This window comes from Babylonia areolata, chromosome 1 (assembly GCF_041734735.1).
Source record: "Babylonia areolata isolate BAREFJ2019XMU chromosome 1, ASM4173473v1, whole genome shotgun sequence".
NCBI classification, from domain to species: Eukaryota; Metazoa; Mollusca; class Gastropoda; order Neogastropoda; family Buccinidae; genus Babylonia; species Babylonia areolata.
The window spans coordinates 48,285,413-48,307,025 of NC_134876.1; the positions used below are offsets into that span (position 1 = coordinate 48,285,413).

Genomic DNA, 21,613 nt, shown 5'->3' on the forward strand with positions numbered 1-21,613 from the left:
GTATATATATATATATATATATATCTTTGTATATATGTGTGTGGGGTTGGGGGTGGGAGATATGGGCGTGTGTGTTTGTGCTTGTACAAGTAAGTGTCCATCTGTGTGTGTTGTGTGTGTGTGTGTGTGTGCCGTGGAAGCTGCGATACATAGACTAGAAATGAGTGTGTGGAGGAGGGGGGTAGAGGAGGTGCAGGGTAATGTGGTGTGTGTGTGTGTGTGTGTGTGTGTGTTGGAGCTCATGTACGTTTATATGTATTTGACTGTGCTTTCATATCTGTGAAACTGCATGTTTGGTGCATATCTGTTATGCATGTGTGGGTGTATGTGTGAATGTGTGTCTTCATGTTTTACATTTATTTGCTTATTTATCATCATTGTTGTCTTATTTATTTATTTATTATTATTTTATTATTATTATCATTACTACTACCTTTTACTTATACCATAATTATTATTTATTTATTCATTTATTTATTTATTTATGTAAGCTTATCTATTATTTATTCACCTTTTTTTTCTTTTTTTTTCAAGGCCTGACTAAGCGCGTTGGGTTACGCTGCTGGTCAGGCATCTGCTTGGCAGATGTGGTGTAGCGTATACGGATTTGTCCGAACGCAGTGACGCCTCCTTGAGCTACTGAAACTGAAACTGAAACTAGTAAAGCTGTGTATATTTCATGAATTCAACTGGAAACAGTATTCTTTAAGAACTAAATAAATGAGCATCACAGCAACAGTTCCAGTGCGCATCATTTTATCAGTGAAACTGTTGGACGCGTCATCAACTTCCCAAGTAAGAAGCAGACGAGCAATGCACAAAGCTCAGGTCCAACCCATGTGACTCGTTTTTAGCCAACCAGATTTCAACACGCCGGTCGATCCGTGAATATGTTTCACCGGAACTTGAAGGCCTACCGGTGCCACGTTGAGTGAAAATCCTTTTGCTTGCAATCTCTCCCACGAGTTACATAGCAGTCTGCCTCATCATGAAAGTGTCATCCTTTTTAGTTTTAACCTTTTTGGTTTTTGTGTCCGCCGACGATGTCAAACAGGAGGAGGGTGTCTACGTTTTGACGGAAAAGAATTTCGACTCCTTCCTCAAAGATAATGAGTTCGTGCTTGTGGAATTTTGTGAGTACAGTAGTCGATTCTTGCATATTTGAGATACTATCCAAGATAGTGTGATTAGTGGAAAGGTGTGCTTCACATTAAGTTGAAGAACGATAAGAATATACTTGAAAGAACCATCACCGAATGAGAAGTTAATTTATGCAGACATTTTCTTTTCGTTTTTATTTACCGCGGAACATCGTGTGTTTACCGTTTGCCTGTTCATGACTTCGATGAGTTGGGGTCATATTCGACGACTAGCAGACCAGGTCTTCTGTATGTGTACAGTAGTAAAACTGGAATGCCATAGGCTGGTTGACATATGGCGAGAGCTATTCCTCCACTAAGCAGACCACACCTTTCCCCACTTTGTCGATTGGTCTTCTTGCGTAAAATTTACATGATCTACCACCATTGACAGCTTGAGAGCATTGGTTCGGTTTCGGTTTTGGTTGGATAAGTATGCAAATTAACTGTTAACTTTAATTATGAAGCCTTAGATTTGAACAGTTATTCAGATAACTTCTTGTAGTTAATTTATCCAGTGCTTGTTGAACATATTGAGTTTTTCATGTTCGATTTTGAGTTTGTGTTGCAATAGAAATGAACGTTTTAGTATTGAATATTTGATCCAATTGAAAATGTGCTCATTCTGAACATTTAGAGTTTGCCACTGCCACTGTATCATGTACACCAATGATGCACAGCAGTTAACTGTAATTACAGTCAACCTAATTGAGTACTTCCAGTTCCAGATGACAATGCTGTCACTGATTCAGATGACAGTACAATGATGAAATTAATTAAATGGAATTTGGGCTAATGATTGAAGTAGCTCAAACACTGTAACAGTATTAGGATATGCACTACAAGGAATCACATTCTTTATTCTTGAAATCTTGAAACACTTTGTATATCATGTAAGAAAGAACAGTAGAGACAGTTATTTCTTTTTAAGTTTTTATCTTGCCAAGGAAGTAGAATTGATTATTTTCTTTTGAAACTACAATCATGACTCAGTAGCATTTGTACAAATCCATCCTTCTCATTAACACATTTCCCATCAGTGTATTAATTGTACTTTGTAGTTTTTGTACAGTTCTCATTCAGACTACCTCAGTACCTGGCATGGATGTTTCCCCCTTTTCCTGTTAGTGTTCTGCTAGTGACAAGAAAAAGTTAGTGATTATAAAGTCTCTTTAATTCTCAGTGGATTTATTGGAAGAAAGGGGATTGGGAGGAGAGAGAGAGCCTCAAAGCAGTTTGAACAAAGGGAACCTCTCAGTCTGGGAACTTTACCGTCAATGTCACCACTGCTCCAGCTGCATTGCTTTGGGGCAGTGAGCTTGGCAAAGTCTGATAACAAAACAGCAGAAATGGTATAATTGTGTAAGTCAATGGCCACATTTGGTTTCACACTGAAATTGACAACCATTGTTACATTTGTACCTGTACTTAGAATGTGTTGATGATGTGTTCATGCCTCCCCCCAACCCCCTTTTTTTCATATTTGAAAAGTGTCATTTGTTGTTTAGCTATAAATTATTGTGGATGTATTATACTAAGTGAATGCTGTAAATGATGTACAGATGCTCCATGGTGCGGCCACTGCAAGGCTTTGGCTCCAGAATACTCAAAAGCTGCAGCAAGTCTGAAGGAAGATGACTCCACCTCCAACATCAAGTTGGCCAAAGTTGATGCCACTGTGGAGAACAATCTGGCCAGCAATTACAACGTGCGGGGATACCCTACGATCAAGTTTTTCCGAAGTGGTAGTGACACACCTGTGGACTATTCAGGTGAGGAAATTTAGTTACATATATTTTAAAGGAGAGTCTGGATTTGGTAGTGGAGGTGAGCAATGAGAGGGCTTGGGTGTGAGCTGCAAGGGAAGGAGGCCATGGGGACACATTCACTTAAAAATTGCCTGTCATTCACTGATTCAGTAGATATGATATATGTTCATGCGAGATTGGGGGAATCTGTTGTACTTTGCAGTGAAGGGAGTTTACTTATGAAATTTTTCTTGGGAAGTTCAAGAAAGCAGGATGAGGATAGGATGGGGTGTAAATAAAAAATTGTATATTTTTGATTTGTATATATAATATGTATGTATAATTTACTATAATTCTCAAGTTCTATTAATTTGTGCAATATTCCGTTAAGGGGGGTGGTGGTTCAGTTTTTGATTATTTAAAGAAAAATCAAATGCCTTTTTAATGTTGAAGTTGATCAACTCTAACTTCTTAGTGAAGTTGAAAAGTCAGGTTTTTAAAATGATTTGTCCTCCAGCTGGGCGCCAAGCTGAGGATTTTGTTAACTGGCTGAAGAAGAAGACTGGACCTCCTGCCAAGGAGCTGAAAGAAAAGGATGAGGCTAAGTCATTCGCTGAGAAGGACGAAGTTGTTGTCATCGGTTTCTTCAAGGTATTGCTTTCATTCATTGGTGGTCTTGTTATTTTGTCAACATAGTCCCTTTTTGTTCCTCTATAAGAAATGACTGTGTGTCTGGTTAGTGTGTTTGTGATTTGTGTGTGTGTGTGTGTGTGTGTGTGTTGAGACAGTTAAAATTATTGATTATAATGAGTAATACTGATTTTATATTTTCATATGGTTGGATGACTTTTCAGCCATACTCATTCTGCATGCCTGTGCTATGCACAGATGATTTATAATCAGTCCATGGTATATGCTATAAATTATTACTTTTGATCTTGAGCACTGTTTAGCAAAAGGTAGTCTGCTTGTTGAAGCAATGCACTGTACAGTACAGCACCCATTGAAGAAAGTTGAATCACAAGACTGTCAGAATTGGTCACTTGATACTGAATGAACAAATGCAGAGTCAAATGAGATAATTTCAAAGAGAAAGAATTGCAAGTTAAAATAACCAGTGAGAGGATCCTGAAAATGCCTGTGACAACTTTGAGCAGTCAAAGTTCTGTTGAACTGGTGTGTAACGATTTGTCATTTGTTAAGAAACATATTCAACAAAGCAGAGCTGATTTCCTTTTACTGGATGTGCAGGATCAAGAATCTGATGGCGCCCTTGCCTTCAAGAAGGCTGCTGCCGGTATCGATGACATTCCCTTTGCCATCACTTCAGAGGACAGTGTCTTCAAGGAGTACAAGATGGACAAGGATGGCATTGTTCTGCTGAAGAAGGTAATGTCTACTGAATGTTTGGAATTAAGTCAGTGTGCTTGATGCTTATGGCATGATTTCATATTCATGTATATTAATTTAGCCTTTACCTATCAGAATGACTCTACAATAGCACAGTTTATTTTAGCTATCAAATTACTATGAAATTGGAATCAAATTTCTTACTAAACACACGGGCACATTTACCTTCTAAGTCCTATATGTCTGTCTGATGGCACTGTTGTGCCAACTTGTTCTACTCTCATATTCTTTGTGCTGCAACACTGGACAGACAAGGACACTAATTGTTTTGTGCTGCAACACTGGACAGACTAGGACACTGTCTTTGAAAATATATTTTGTGATATGGCATCATCCTAAATTATGTATAATTTGGGAGGAAAGGGTTGACTAAATGTTTGATCTTGAGATTAAAGTATGCCTGTCAGTGTTGTATCAACATGATACTCTTGTTAAGATGCCTGTGGCTGTGTTCACCTATTTAGAAAAAAGTCATGCCAACAAGATGCTTATGATGTAGATTGATTGAATATTCACATGGTTTCACTTTCAGCCAGTATGGGATATGGTAAATCGTAACAGTTCCCATTTCATTTAATTTTCAGAAAAAAATATTTGTTAATGGCATTTTTATTTTCCACTGCCTCGTTTTACTCAAACATTTTTTTTCTTAAATGTTGATGTATACAATAAACCTGACCACTTCAGTGAGAGACATATGCATGTTTTAACTCATTTGTAGCACTTTCTCCATGATTTTCTGATAATGAGTGAAGTGACAGAAAAGTCACTCTGGCAGTGTAAACATGACTGATGTTCACAATTATGGCAGAACCTTATCTACATCTTACCTAAATCCCCACTGCTTATTGATTGATCCCAAACTGCAGTGCAGTGAAGTGGCAGGCATTGCTAGTGCCACAAATAGCTTTATTTAGTTGAGCACCAGACTGTCACAAAAATAAATTGCTGATTGAAGAAATGGGAAGGAGCAGACAGAATGCATTGTAAAACAAGTGTATTTTTTATTATGTATTGGATAATACTTTGTACTAGTCGCTGTACATACTCAACGAAGAAGCTGTACTGCAGTGTATAGTCTCAGAATCTACCAGTCTTCTAGAATTTGAAAATAGCTGTGTTTACTAATTGTTAGTACCTGGCAAGAGATGGGGAAAATGGAATATTGGTCATGTAAGTCAGATTGGGATTAGAAAGGTGTAAAGTAACTAGTTTACACACTTAGGACTTGGAATATTTGATGATGAAATTTTAGATGAAAATGAAAATGTTAATTTATCTGTATTAAAATTTTGAAAACTGCTGCTTATCTTTTTGGAGCCTTTAGAAAATGGAAATAAATTGTCCCAGTTTCTTTCCAGTGGGAAACGGTTTCTTAAAAAGTTTAAATAGGGAAAAAAATGTTGGAAAAAGACCCATTGAAATATGTTCCAAACACGTGCTTTTTTAAAGCATTGTTTGAACTGACAAGTTTTCAGAGCTATCGTGCGTACTGGCTCGTGTGTACTGGCTCTGGTTCAGAGTATGACCAAAGAACAACTCCTCTCTGCACCCCTCTTTCAGGGTTCCATTACTTGAGGTAAATGTTGCACATGTGGTCATAGCCATTTGAGATCTCATTGTTTATTCTGTGGATGTTTGTTCCAGCTGTGTGATATGTGTAAACTCTCTGCCTGCAGTTCGATGAGGGCCGCAACGACTTTGAAGGCGACTTTGAAGAGAATGCCATCGTCAAGCATGTCAGGGATAATCAGCTGCCCCTGGTTATCGAGTTCACACAAGAGGTTAGTTCCAGTATAGCATTGCATGTTGACATTCTGATAGGGGTTATATGCTTTCACAATGCTGAACTGAATTTGAAAAGTGAAACATTTTATTAGTCTTTGTGGATATTTAAGCCACATGATTTAATTAGCAGTCGGGAATGAAAGGGGAGGAAAAAATAAATTGTGCTTGAGCTTTCAGGTTAGGATTACCTGATGTGTTTTCAGTGCATTATATTGACTGACTCAAGTATGTTATCCTGTCACGGTTGGTTTTGTTGAAGATGCTGTGTTGTGCTTCATTAAGTAGGTTGAAGTCTTTTTATTGCTTTGTTTTTTTCACTATTAATGCATTTCTGAAAGTGTTATTACATTGTTACCATCCATTTCTGAAAGTGCTCTTACAGTGTTTACAACCAGTGCTTTGAAAAACTTGGGAGAAAAAAACCCCAGTGGAATTGTCTGTGGTGTTCTCCATAATGTTGATTGACAGGTGCAGAACACATTGGTTCTGGTACTGACCTTTAACAGTTTAATTTGACCATGAAATTTGATAGTGTAAAAGCAAAGTTCAGTGTCTTTTGTTTGCTGTGATGATTTTTTGTCATTTTTCAGTCTGCCCAGAAGATCTTTGGCGGTGAAGTGAAGAACCACATTCTGCTGTTTCTGAAGAAGGAGGGTGGTGATGAGACCATTGAAAAGTTCAGAGCTGCAGCTCAAGGCTTCAAAGGACAGGTAAGGATTGGTGTTCTGAGGTTTTGGAACAAATGATACAAGCCTGCTTTATAGTGGGAGAAGAATGTAAGAACAGGGTAGATGTCAGTCAAAGGGGGTTCTTGACCAGGTCTTTTATCCTGTGATGTACAGCATGGACATGTGCTTCAACTGCTGCTGACATTGTGTCTGTATTTCATGATACACATTAAAAATTGATATATGAAACCTGTTAAATGCTGCTGAGAACAGTCATTGCTTAAGTTAAACATACAGACTGATTGCACAGGAAAAAACGTAATGAATACACAGAATAAAAGTGAAGAGAAAGGAGGATTGTATGGATGTAAAAGATGTGGGGCTTGGGAAACAGTGATAACAGTGCTCATGTTGGTGTCAACTTGTGCAGGTGCTTTTCATCTACCTGGACACTGACAATGAGGAGAATGGGCGTATCATGGAGTTCTTTGGTCTGAAAGAAGAGGAGATCCCTGCAGTGCGTCTGATCCAGCTTGCAGAGGATATGTCCAAGTTCAAACCCGAGTCCACCGACCTGGAAACTGAGACCATCAAGAAATTTGTCCAGGACTTCCTTGATGGGAAACTGAAGGTCAGCATCAAAGATGCAAACTTGTTATTTGTGACTCTTATGTATTTTTCCTTGCTTGTTCTGGACATGAAAGAATTGAAGGACAAATTTTTTGGTTTGTTCTCTGTTGGAGATTGTCTGAGATGCATTTATTGTAAAGTATTTCGGAAAACATGGGTGTTTCAAGTTGGAAATAGTTGGCTGGATTGACTTGTTTCCCACTGACCCAGCTGACTTAATATTAAAGAACCATGAAAGCATGTGGAAGCTTGAGGCTAATCAGAAATATGGCCCTGGCTGTTCCATTCAAATTTCTTCAGATTAAATTTGCATCCAAACCAGTGCCATAAAGGTTTTTGTTGCTGTTGTTGTTTTTATTTTTATTTTTTTGTTTTTTGTCCATTCGTATCACTATTTCTTGTTTTAACTAAATTTGACAAGTAAAATCAGATCATTGTGAAGTTGACCAAGTCATATTTTTCCTTTCCCACAATCCTGTAAGTTGAAGCTTGGCATGTCATCTTTATATGGTACCAAGTTGTTAACTGCATTGGAGCTCTGCAACATTGTTATGGATAGTGCTTGCTGATGGATTTTCATATGTGAATGGTTTTGCAAATGATCGTATTTCTGGTGGTAGATGTTATCTCTGCTTCCATGGCTCAGCTTTGTTGCCCACCCTGTTCCTCAGGAAGAAAACCTGCATCAGACCTTCTTACATAAATAACCAAGCAATTAAAGCCTTCTGTGTGACCTGCAGGGGGGTGGGGGGGGGGGGATACTCGGCATGATTGAAAACATTGGAAAGATAACCATAGGCATGAGATTTGAAGCATTGCTGATTTCAGACTAGACCATACAGCTTTTGGAGATAAGTCCACAGATTATGTTCTGTTGGCTAAGTTTTTCAGAGCAGTTCTGTTCCAATTACTAGTGCACTGGTTGCCTTTCAACAGACTTCCTGCCTACAAACAAGCACATATGCACACAAAAATATTGAATCAAAGGACCCTCTTGTATGTTTAAGATGGTCTTTTTTCAGCAAATAAACCAAAATAATAGCTCTGAGCTGAAAATATTGTCCCCTCAAGTTTGGCCACTTGTTTCACTGAACTGGAATACTGGTTTTAACTACTTTTTTTTACCCTAGAAGTAGTTGTTAACATGGCAATAGCCTTGAGATGGCCTTAGCGGTTGGTGAGGCTCTGAGCACTGTAATTTTATTTGATTTGATTTTGCTGAACTGGGAACCAGAAATACCATTTTGAGACTGAATAGACTGATGACCAGAGCAGGTGGCATTCAGTGTGGTAAGTGGCTGGTGTTGACATGTTTCTAGGCGCATCTGATGTCTGAGGATGTGCCTGAGGACTGGGATGCCAAGCCTGTCAAGGTCCTGGTGGGCAAGAACTTCAAGGAGGTGGCTCTGGACAAATCCAAGGCTGTGTTTGTGGAGTTTTGTAAGTTGTCTCTCTCATTTAACCTGTCTGCTGTGTTCATGTTGTTCTGAACATTTCTTTCTTAATTTAAAAAAAAAAAAAAAAAAAAAAAAAAAAAAATGTCATGAAAATTATTTCATATTTGGCCTATCCCTCTCAAGTCTTCTCCCTTTTCTAGTTTTTTTGTCTGTCTGGCTTTCTTGTACTGTTTGTGTAGGCAGTATGAGGTGCAGAAGGTGGCTAAGAGGAAGTGCAAATGGTGAGACGGGGTAAACATTCTTCAGTGTCTGCGCTTTGATGTATTTAAAATAGGGTGTTGAGGGTGAGTAATGTGTATGATTGTGCAGGTAATTTTTCTGCAGAAGTAAAGTTAATGAAATATCCACATTTTCCCCTCTGTCAATGCCAGATTTTGATAAGCTTGGGTAGTGGCATTGAGCATATCATTTTTGTACATATATGCACAAGATTTACATTTGATCAGATTAGAAGTTCTGTTTTTGTTGTTTGATTTCTGCCATTATGATTTGAGCTGCTTGAAATATAGGGTTTGAAATATGACATGAAAAGGAATGTGTTTTTATAAACAACTGAACAAGAAAGGTGCTTTTATGTGTGTTTGTGTGAGGTTGCTTTTCTGTGTCGACAGGGTTCAACAAACATCTGTTCATTTAGAAGTACCAGTGGCTTTTACATGTATGGACATTTTTGTCATGTTGTGGTTACATGCATGGACATTTTGCCTTGTGGCTTTTATATGTGTGGACATTTTTGTCTTGCGATTTACTGATTTTGGTAGCCGGTCAGGCATAGTTGATATGAAATGTCAGGACATTTGAAGGAAACAACTTTTTTGTTTGCTCAGATGCTCCTTGGTGTGGACACTGCAAGCAGCTGGCCCCCATCTGGGATGAGCTGGGTGAGAAATTTAAGGACAAAGCTGATGTTGTCATCGCCAAGATGGATTCCACAGCCAATGAAGTGGAAGAGGTCAAAGTGCAGAGCTTCCCAACTCTGAAATATTTCCCCAAGGACAGTGAAGAGGTAAGCCAGTAAACCTTTATTAGTTTATAGGGAGGGGTAGAGAGGGGTGGGGAGGTCACATTGGAAACTACAGGTGCCCGATGGAATGGTCAGTTGTGGGTGTAATGAAGCTAAAAGGGTTAAAGGTTCTGTTTGTCTTGTCACTGTTTTGTACCATTACAGCTTTAAAGCAACTATCTCTCCTGCCCCTCCTCCTGCCTCCATAATCTGCTCTCACCTCAGTTCTTTGCAGCTGGAAAGGTCTAAAGCTGTATTTTGATGCTTCATGAAGTCTTGCTGAGTGTTGTCTTTATCAGCCATTTATCACCCTCCCTGTGCTTGGCTTGCACTTAGAACAGTAACTATCAGGTAATTGATATGGGCCATGAAATGTGCAGGACAAGATTGTGTCTGTGCAGGACAAGATTGTGTCAGTGCATTACACATGTTGAGATACTAAAGACTACTAACTTCTTTACATATTTTTTTTATACAGGTAGTGGACTACAATGGAGAGAGAACCTTGGAGGCTTTTGTCAAATTCATTGAGAGTGGCGGCACTGAGGGTGCTGGTGTGCCAGAGGTAGGTCATTGTGTTTTGTGGATTGATGGAGTTTGTATTGTTGCTGCCTTACAGTACTCCGTTCTGTGGTTTTACCTGTAGCATTATAGTTATTAGGAGATGACAGGTGAGTTTGTCAGTTCTGTCCCCATGTCCAGACAATCTTAGCTTCTGTTTGTTGGTGGTTGAGTGTCACACTTAATGTTCAGAAACTACATTGAATGTTCAGAAACTACATTGTATCTTCAGTACATTCCAGTCGGTGACAGTGATACCCTGCAGTTCACTGTACTCAGAAAACAATAGGTACAGTTCATACAGTTTGTGGTTGTCCGAGATCATGCAAGATTGAAGAATTACCAACGTAATTTTGTATCTGTGAGAAATGAAAACCCAATTGTAAAGTTTGCTGCGGTGGTGAACAAAAACCCACCATTGCATACCTTTTGTAGCTTTTCTTAAAATTCAGGTGTCCACAAAATTACCCTTGGGTCTGTCACGATCCTAACCTTCTGGATGTACCTGGTGAATATAGATGACTGAAGAATGTAGCTTTTGGATGTAGCTGGTGAATACAGGTGACTGTAAAGAATGGTGCTTTTGGATGTAGCTGGTGAATACAGGTGACTGTAAAGAATGGTGCTTTTAGATGTAGCTGGTGATTACAGATGACTGAAGAATGTTGCAAACTGTAAAGAATGTTGCTTTTGGATGTAGCTGGTGTACTGATGACTGTAAAGACTTGCTAACTGTAAGGAATGTTGCTTTTGGACGCATCTGGTGAATACAGATGACTGTAAGTGGAAGGAATGTTGATGGATGTAGCAGGTAAATACACATGACTGTAAACAATGTTGCTTTTTGATGTAGTTGGTAAATTCAGATGACTTTAAAGAATGTTGCTCCTTGTGTGTTGCAGGATGAGGAAGAGGATGAGGAGGAAGAGGAGGGTGATGATGAAGATTTGCCTAGAGATGAGCTGTAGCTGCCTTTTGCATCAAAGTTTTTCGTCCTCTGATCAGTGTTATCTTCATCTTTCATTTTGTTCAGTTATTGTTTTCTTCCTTTTTATTGTTTTATAATTTTTTGTTTTGTTTTGGTTTCCCCCCTTTTTTCTAACCATAATTGTACTGTTTGTTTTGTGGGATTGTCCAGTCCCTTCTCTGTGAATGATTGCAAACTGCAGGTGTGTTTCAGATAAGTATTGAATGGAGAGTTGAGTGGAAATGATTAAAGATGTGTTGAATTTTGTCAGCAGAGTATATGTTTACAGTGCATACATGGTGAATCAGAATGACTCGTCTTATTGTGGACCCCCCCCCCCCCTTTTTTTTTTGTGAGGAATTAGTTTCTGCTTGAGGGGGCTCATCTGTTTTAGACAGTTTTTGTATGAATTTATGATGGAGTCTTGTTTTTATTCATATTTTGCTTGTTGGTTTTTCTTTTGTTTTGGATATCCTTACCCCATGAATAACAGGGTGAGAGTTGCTGATTTTTAAGGTGAAATGTTCAAAGTATAAATTTGTATACTTTTTACATCTTCAACCATATCTGTTGAAGTTTTTGCATTGCCATTTCATGATAATAATACAGCAATTACAATATAAGAAAGTTTGCCCATTTACTTGTACACTGATGTTTTAGATTTATTTATGACATTTGTGTGTGTGTGGGTGTTTTTTTTTTGTTTTTTTTTTTTTGTTTTTTTTTAATTTTCATTCCACAGAAAGAGATTGCAGACTTTTTTGTCATCAGACTTCCTGGCTGATTATCTAGCTCATGGGAGGGATTGAACAAAAACATTGTTAACCGGGTTGCTGATCATCGCAAACTATGTGCTTGTGACTAAACTTCTCAAAATTTATCAGGCATTAAATTTATTCATTACTGTGTGACATTTTCCTTGTTCTTGAATTGCACGGGTGGCTGTCTTCCTATTTTGGAACATTTTGTTTTCTGTTTTTGATGAAAATGGACAGTGGGGTGATGATAATGATGCTGTGGAGGGGGGCAGGAGGGGGGTCTTTTTAGGTCTGGGACTTCTTGACAAGGCTGTACTCATAATAAATCCTGGTATCAACCAGGCCCGAGAGATTAAACACTGCAGTGGTCATCAGAAAATTTCAGTAACATTCTCAGACACATCCTGTTCCAAGGAGTAGATGACCCTTGACAGTGTGGTCCCAATCTTCCCGTTTGATCCCATTGCATACTAAACTGTGGGTTGGAGCTGGCCACAAGCCAGAAGAACACACCTTGCTTGGGGCTGGAACCCATGTTCTTGCAGTCATCAGTCAGCAGCTTGTAGCTGCAAACCCTATCTGGTCTGCTCCCACCCCCCAGAACTGTCCAGTTTTGTTTTGTGTCACTTCACATGTGTGAAGGTATCTACACCGATGTGAAATTGGTGTTCAACTACACATACTTTACCGTGACCCACTAGTGTAGACTCAGGCAGGGAGTCCGATTCCTGTCGTGTGCAAACTACTATCCGCCTGTGTGGAGAAAACGAAAGTAGCTACGGTAGAAGATGTTAGCTGGGACAGGTTCTAGTGTGCCTCCAGCACAGCAAGAAAATTGTCTTGTGGCAAGTGAATTCAAGTCTTGCTAACTGTAAAATAAATTTTAATTACACATACTTAACCGTGACCCAACTAGTGCAGACTCCAAAATTTCCTTTTTGATTTTTGTGCTTGGAAGTCCAGAATCAAGTTTTGCTATCAGTATTCTGAAGGTACACGACATCCATTAAACTGTGAGAGAAACTGGATATTGATGGGCAGGTGACAGTGAGTCCAGCAAGCAAAGGTGAAGGAAAAGATATGTCAGGTAAATTTCAATCCATGCAGAAAAGGTTCTTGAGGTACAAACGATTATGTTCAGAATGGAAAATGAAAAGGCTGTTTGGGTAACTGTCTATGACATTCTGAGGATAGAAATATCGTTAACCTTAGCTGCGCACAAAATCAAAAAAATATCCCCAAGCCATGTTTACTGTCAATCCTGAAAATCATGCGAGTGCTTTCATCATACAATGATACTTAGCCCAAGGCTGATTCTCCACATGCCGAAAAGATCACTTGCCATTCTCTTCAGAAATGATTTGTAGGTGAAATAAAAGAAAAAAATCATCGCTGAATTAAGCATGAAAAAATTTATCATTGAAAGCAAAGTGACGGTTTTGATTTTCTAGCTCAGTTGCAAAGTATCAGGTTCACCTCCAACACTGTAGAAGGCGAGTGAGACTGTGCAGGTACTTGCAGCACAGCTGATGGCCATTTACTTGTAGAACTGCATGAGGAACATATGTAAATTGATGTCAGATCACACATGCAAATCAAATGACAGTAAACAGTGTATTTTTTAAATTTATTATTCAAAATATTGAAAGCAGTGGTCACAATACAGATTTTAAAATAATAAATAATGTTGAAAGTACTGAGAATGCACTGGTCCATTAATACATCAAATCTACACCAGTACATGTATATTGCACATGCCATGACTAGAAATAAACTGGCAGAAGTAGTCAAATTGCAAGTTGTAAGTTATCACGCATTAAAATATCTTAAAGCAACTACTTAAAGAAAAAATGCACACAAAATACTAAAAATGATTCTAATCAGGAATGTGTAATATTCACTAGCAAAATGCATTATACTAAAATTTCTATCCAACAAGGGGATACAGTATAAGGCCCCCTACCTCTTTAAAAAAAAGAAGAAGAAAAAAAAAAAGATAGATTACAGATATGGTGCAATAATGGTGCACAAGCACCAGGAAAAAAAAACCCCGAATTTGAACATCACAATTTTGCAATCGCAATTATATGTCAAGTTCGTGGAGAAGAAGGAACTTTCAAGCTATGAAGTCAATGAAAAACAAACTAAACACTGGATTGGCAACTCAATAAAAAGTGAAATAATTCCTCTGTTGCTGAAAATGTAAGTTCGACTCCTCAGTTTCAGACCAAATTGACATCAGAACCTGAGAAGTTGCTCCCCAAGGTGTGACGAATTTGGAGTTGATGTCAAAATCTGCTATTGTGTCATCTACTTTGATCTGCATACTAAACATGTACATCTCAGTGGTCATCTGCGGTTATTAAAGTGCATGTGTTGGTGGTGTCTGCTGCCATGATCTCAGCTTTTTTGGAACCCGCTTTTGACACATTCTGGATGTATTCCCATGCATTAATGATCCATGTGCAGACATCAAGTGCTGAATGTCTCATACAGCCAGTCTCAGTGAAGGAATGGTCACCATCCATCATCCACTTCACGAAAAGAGCTCACAGACTGGTCTTGAATGGCCTGTATTTTGTGCAGAGTAGGTGCAATCAACCAGTAAGGTGCAGGGGTCAGATCTGACATTCAGTAAAACAGGTGCATATTCATTCTTGTAGGCTGGAAATTATGGTAATCGGTCACTCTCACAACAGTTATTACTGCAGTGGTAAGATTCAACCTATGCAAAAATGCAATTCAATTGCTCTGATCTGATTAAGGCCAAACACACATGGGAACATGCAGCAACAACAACAACAAAAAGAACTTATTGGATTATATCCTTAAAATAGATTAGAATTCAGGGACTATTTCCTTACAAAATATAAGAATTCATTCCAAAATTTGTTTTATTTAAATAGTTCTTCATGATTGGCTGAGCTGAAGACATGATTAGCTGAAAACTTGACATTCATGCTGACTTAAGTACTTGATGTGATGATGAAGGTTTAAAAATGAACTTCAAATATTTTTCGTCCCTTAAATGGTTATCAATCTCTTCCAGGACAATTCATATTCAGTTACGTAATTCCTGAATGGTTTGAGTTCAGCCAAATATACACAGCTGTTCTACATGTACTACTACAGTACTGACCTGAAAGAAATCTAATGCTACTTATGGATTTAAATTTAACCATTTATGTTATATTTTCAGTGCCTGAATCATAAATTATGCTGAAACATTTTTTCATGTTACTAACTTCAAAGACTTTAAGAAAAAAGAAAAAAAAAAAAAAAGCACAAAAGCATATCAAATAGAAGTATTTAAATATCCTCATGAAAATACATCATAAGCGAAAATCTAAAAATTAAAAGGAGTTTGTTAAACACTGGACAATAATGGAATGTAAACAACAAATGAAAACCATAAAAAAACTTCTTTCAACCAAATGCTTAAAATTAGCTGTGGCAAAATGAAATTGTCTCACTTAGAATCCTATTGCCTCATTTCTCGTTCAGACTTTTCCATCTGTGGCAAGAATTCTTTTGTGTCCCTTGCGTCCGATGCCGATAGCCATCACATACTTTGCATTACTTAATCACCCCAGCCTCTGCTACAGTGCATCACCACCCATACCCAGTTGTTTCTCTTCAGCGACAGACTGTCCTCAACAGTCTGATTCACTGGCCTATCGTGTTTCATATAAAGTAACAGAGCTGTTTGTCATATCTGCAGACATTCCTTCCATTACTTTCAGAATTTGAAGTAATACAGGTGTTTGTCATATCTGCAGACATTCCTTCCATTACTGTCAGAATTTGTTCCTGAAGATCAGTGCAGTAGACAGTGTGTCCTTGTTGTTTAAGAGAAGAAAAACTAAAATCAAGAAGTATAAATTTTGATTTGCCCAAGTTCGCTTGTCTCATCAGTGACTTCCAGTTTCACTACTGAGTCATCGGAGTACAACAGCCTGGTATGCATGTCATATGTTACAAACATAAAAGGTGAATATAAAAATAGACTTTATGGAAATCATAAGCAGGTGCACAGACATAGGCACACAACACATTACCACAAATCAGCTGAGTCTTCAGGTACTGTTAAATCTTAAGTATTCAAAAGAAAAAAAAGTCTACTTTCTTTGTTCTTTGTCAGTACAAATACATTTAAGACAACCAAAAAAAGAGCTTATGATAGTTGAAATAAAGGTCAATTTCTTATTCCAGTATTAAACATGAACGCAAAATCACAAGCAATTCCAGTGGAGTGGTAAATTAACAAATTTGCATAAGGACGGCAGCTGTTTAACAGGCAACCCAATATGAACTTTTGTGAACATATTTGAGAACCTGAATAAGACATCACTTAAAAGTGGCAATATAACCATTTTAATACCACTACATCTAACAAACAAAAAAATTGAGAAAATTATTGCCGAGTACAACATTCTTGCATGGAGGAATACCCTCTGCTTTTGCTTGAGTAGAATGTTTTTCGTGGGAGTAACATTACTTTCAGCTTCCTAGTTCTTCACTTCCAAATCAATACAATGCTGAATAAGCGATTTGCCAATGAAGCAAATGTACATGATGGCTGAATGTAAACACTAGAAGTAATCTCCCCTCTGCTGATTGAAACTTCACAGTTCAGAACAAGGATGTGAGAATCTAGAGTTGTGCAGCCTTGCTGCCATAAATCACTGCACCACTGATTCCCTGGCCTACAGGGATTGTTGTTACCGGTCTTCATTATCCAATGACAGTCTCACATAAACTTATTGTTAAATGTTGAAACTGCTGACTGTATGTGAGAGGAGGTGATATGCTCGTTTGAGTAAACTTTAAAAAAAAAAAAAACACCCAGTGTGTGACAAACACACACATTGTATGCAGTTAAGAAAAAAAAATCGAACTATGAAGAAAAGAAAAAGAGAGCAAAAAAAAACAACACAAAAAACAACAACAAGAAAAGAATGAAAGTAAACTATGAACAAAAGAAAATATGTATGAAAGTGAACTGAAAGGTATACAAAACACCTGCAATGCTGACAGGGAAAGATTACTCGGGTCTATAACTGTACAGAAAGATGACTGAACAGTCAACAACAGCTTCCTTACACTGATTTACTTTTTTTTTCTTTACCACATATAACACTGAATTACTTGTTGATTTTGTGAAAGGTAAAACAACACATCTACATAGTGACTTCTGTCTTGGAAGCTGTTCATGCATTTGAATCATTTCAGTCGGTATCATTTGTTAACATGAACTACAGATATATTTCCCTTTTTTTTTTCTTTAATAGAAAAGTCAAGGAAGCATGCTGCTTTGAAAGTTTCAATATACACATCTGACAGCAGCTGATGAGTAATTGTTCAAAAGGTGCACACACGGTGTAAAGGGGAAAGATTAATGCACAAAGTTTAAAGGAAAACTCCAATTCCTATGATCTGTAAAATGGAATGCGAAAATGAGATTCTTCAACAACACAAAAGTAATGAATGGCAACCCTAACCAAACTAAAAAAACACTTTTGTCTCTAATTCAATTCACCATCCTCTCTGATGATCTTAAATTAGTTACTTAAAATCATCAATACAAAACGGCAAACAATGACACCATTCATCTTTATCAAACTAATTTTGTTGCAGACTGATAAAAAAGACTTCATATCAAAGCAAAATAATTAAAAGAATCATATTTCAATTCCATTATCAAAGCATTACAATCATTTTGTGTGTGTGTGTGTGTGTGTGTGTGTGTGAATTTCTTTTTTTCCTAAAAGAAAACAGACTGGTTGATTTATGAGAAAATCTAGCCAAAAAAAAGGGAAAAAAAATCCTCGGCATCATCACCATAAACCAGCAAAGGAATTATAAATAATCAATAAAAACTATATAATATCTATATCAAATAAAATCCATGACAGACTTTCATCTGCCAAAATGTGTCAGAGAAATACAACATAAAGCTCTTCTCTCACTTAAGTTCAAAAACATATTTTCGATCATCTTACAGTTTAAGTACATAAAAATCATTTGTGAACGCTGGTGTGATTGCACAGAGTTAACAACAGGAAAATGCAAAGCCTTCACAACCAAAAACTAACAATAATATGCAAATGGAAGTTCAATAAACTCTTCAACATTTTCCACTGTATAAACAATAATGAATAACACCACCAAAAACTAGCAATCTCGTCATTGTAATTCTTTACCCACAACAAAAAACGTACATCAAAGAACAACAACAGAAAACCAAATGCAAAAACAACCCCCCCAAAAAAATTCCAACAACAGTTAAATAAAAATAGAACTTTGCAATGTGTATTCACTAATCTAGTAACAGGAATGTACAGATGAAAGTTGACTGCATTTTAAACTCCGGACTTCAAGTTTGACAGAATGTTAATAAAAGTAATACAACACAACTATTCTTGATGCGAGGCAGTTTGCAAAAGGCGATGCCACGATCGAGAGATTCTAAAGAAGCGGACTACAAGACAATACTACATCTACAACTTGCATATTACAATATAAAACGCACATGTATGCGTAAATATAGAAGTAAGCAGCTCAAAAAGATTTGCTTTTCCTAAACGCAGTGATAGTGTACAATGTTGTGGTTTTGCTGGTTTTTTTTTTAACAAAAAGTCATTAAAGATTTCTCATTTGTTGCAACACAAGGTAATGGTGAGCTGCTCACAAAGCATCCAATTGTAAAATCAACATGCTTAAGTTATTCAAGTACATGTAAGTGAACATCAGAATGTGATTCAAAGGTCAAAGCAGTCTACATTGCAATCGATGTGAAATAGGGATTAAAAAAATGTATCCCAAAATCATATTCTGTACAAAAACTTGCAAGCAATACCAACCCTGTATGTCTGTCGCTATACATCGACTGGATGGAATACAACTTCATTTCCTGACAATGTCAAAATCTGCACTGAACAATGTCCCTTTCAAACAGGAATGCACGTGTTGCAACCACTAACAATTGAAAGAAACAACAACTGTACACCCCAACAATGGGGTGTTTGCTTGTAATTTCTTTTACTGGTAGTTTGACTGATGACACCTCCACCCAATGCCCCACCACTCCACTGCCAGCTGGGGTTTTTGAGTTTTTTTCTCAATTACCCATTTCCAATTGCTCACCCATTCTCAACACCGTTGTATGAGTGTGTACGTGTATGCTGAAAAGAAAGAATGAGTCTAAATCACCTTGTAGTGAGTAGTGAACAGACAATATTTAGGTATGCAATAACAGAGCAGAGATAACAGAGTGGCAGTTCCAACACTATGTGCAATGAAAGACTGCCAGTGGAGGCAGTTTTGTTTGAAACCAACTTTAAGGCAAGATCTATTTAGATACAAGCTTCTTGTAAAACTCAAAAAGTACTCTACAAATTGAATGTGGAAAGTCATAAAGCTTGGAGCATTCTGACTATAACATTTTTTATTCTATTTTTTTTAGTTTCAATTAACCTGTCTTCAGATTATTCAACTTTGCAAATTGAAATATTATTCTTTTTTTTTTTTTTAGTTTCAATTAACCTGTCTTCAGATTTTTCAACATTGCAAATTGAAATACTTAAAACCCGTATGACAGCTGCATGTTAAATTAACTTTAATACTTTTGTTGTCATTTGAGTTCCCTTCACAGAATACAAATATAGAATGCCAAATAAGAACAATAATCATTTGGAATGCACCGGATTACCAGCTCTTGTGTATTAAAAAAAATCCAACTGTTTTGTTTGGAAATTTGAAAAAAAGGGGGGTGGGGGGTGGGGGTGGGGGGGTGAGGGTTCAGTTTCATTACTAACCAATGCTGATATAAACAGCATAAAAACTTCAAGACAGGAAAAACAACTTTCAAATCAGCAGATAAAATCAGTTGGGTGATTCTGCTTGTTTTCATTTCAGAGTCAACCTCAACATCAATGCTGCTTAATGTCAAACATGGAACAAAAATGTCAAACATGGAGCAAAAATGGTAACAGCTCTCAATGACGTAAGGATGAATACAATACTCACTGCACAAAACACAGTGGTGCTCTTGATGTTGAACTTAACCATGTCTAACTCCTTTTGAGACAGCTGACTGCACTAAATTCCACCCATAGCAGCTTCAATTTCATGGAGGTGTCAAAGCATGCAGGCTGATCCATATATGCTTTACCAAAAAAAAAAAAAAAAAAAAAGGAAGGAAAGAGGCAGATATTTGATTTTCGCATGAACCCAACACGCTTAGGCCTTGACAGCCACCCCTAACACTACAGTCAACAGAACCAGTACCACATCATACCTGGAGCCGACAACTCCACAAGATGAACAGATATTGTTCAACACAGACCACCAGCGATGAAACATCCCCTGATCCAGTCCAGAATATAATCACCAGTATGTGTGATGGGACATCAAACAAAATTCCTCCATCACTCCCCTGGTCCAAACAGACCAGCCCTGACCCAAGACAGAGCCCGTTTACAAAGCCAATCCATCTCCCCAGACAGATGCAGAAAAAGTGAAAGCAAAGCTGTGTCTTCAGCAAAGAAGGGAGACGTGTGGTCAGCAGGGTGCCTAGCCGAAGTACTGCCCCACACGGTACCCTTTCTGATAGTCGTTCACTCGCCGGATGAAGTAGTACACCAGCAGGATTCCAATGATCTGGAAAAAAAGAAAAAACAACAAAACTTGAAAAAGAAAGAAAAAACAACAACAGTTTCAATGTGTGACAACAGCGACCTTTCCCAACTCTTTTCCATGATAGGTCAAAAGAACAGACACACAGTGCAAAATATTATTTTTACAATTAAAATTGAACGGTCTGTTGTGTCCAATGATGACAACTATGTGCACAGTGCTGCAAACCTGTATGGGAAGTATTTTTAGAGGGAAAGTCATGCACAGGGCAGCCCCACTCTCTTAGCCTGGAAGTTGGGTGGCCAGTGGTATGAAAGAGAGCTGTCATGGCCAGAGACTTCTTTGGCATCACTAGTACACACTGACTGTCCATCAGATTAATGTGTATTGCCCAACACTGCTTCAAAAACATCTCAAAATCAAATTAAAAACAACCTAAACAAAAAACAAGTTAGAACAAAAAAACTGTTTCACCTGTCAAAACAATGTAACAGCAAATTAGAAACAATCAGTGACATTACAGCTTCAGCCAGATGGGTCACTTCATTACACAAAGTGCAATGAAAATTACACTTGCAGAGAATTCGTTTTTTCAATCCAATGGGCAACCCACATTCTGCGGGCACTACTAAAACACTAAAAAGAAACTGACTGACTATATCAAGGTATTTTGTCATGTCATGTTGTGTTGTGCCATGTCACTTTTTTTTTTTTTTTTTTTTTTAATAACAGATTTATCTTTTTGAACTCTGGGATGCTCTCCCCAGGGAGAGTGCATTGCCATTCTTTTTTCTCTTCTGTTTGTTGGTCTGAAAGTGTATTTGTTTTACAATCAAAGCATATTTTT

The 21,613-nt window shown here is 37.7% G+C and overlaps 2 protein-coding genes across 2 annotated transcripts in view; one reads left to right on the forward strand and one right to left on the reverse strand.

The window, feature by feature from the left end:
- The first annotated feature begins 885 nt into the window (after positions 1-885).
- LOC143283619 (protein disulfide-isomerase-like) lies at positions 886-12,279 on the forward strand. Its single transcript, XM_076589818.1, has 11 exons — positions 886-1,133; positions 2,702-2,911; positions 3,405-3,538; positions 4,139-4,276; positions 5,977-6,081; positions 6,676-6,795; positions 7,184-7,384; positions 8,703-8,823; positions 9,668-9,846; positions 10,322-10,408; positions 11,307-12,279. Exons 1-11 carry the CDS (start codon positions 989-991, stop codon positions 11,370-11,372), a joined length of 1,506 nt encoding a protein of 501 aa, XP_076445933.1. The 5' UTR covers positions 886-988; the 3' UTR covers positions 11,373-12,279.
- A 1,470-nt stretch (positions 12,280-13,749) lies between these two features.
- LOC143283635 (tetraspanin-15-like) overlaps positions 13,750-21,613 on the reverse strand; it is a 28,790-nt gene continuing 20,926 nt past the window's right edge. Inside the window, exon 8 of the mRNA XM_076589822.1 lies at positions 13,750-20,790. Within this exon, the coding sequence (XP_076445937.1) occupies positions 20,704-20,790 (87 nt within the window). The 3' untranslated portion in view covers positions 13,750-20,703. The remainder of the gene's footprint in view (positions 20,791-21,613) is intronic.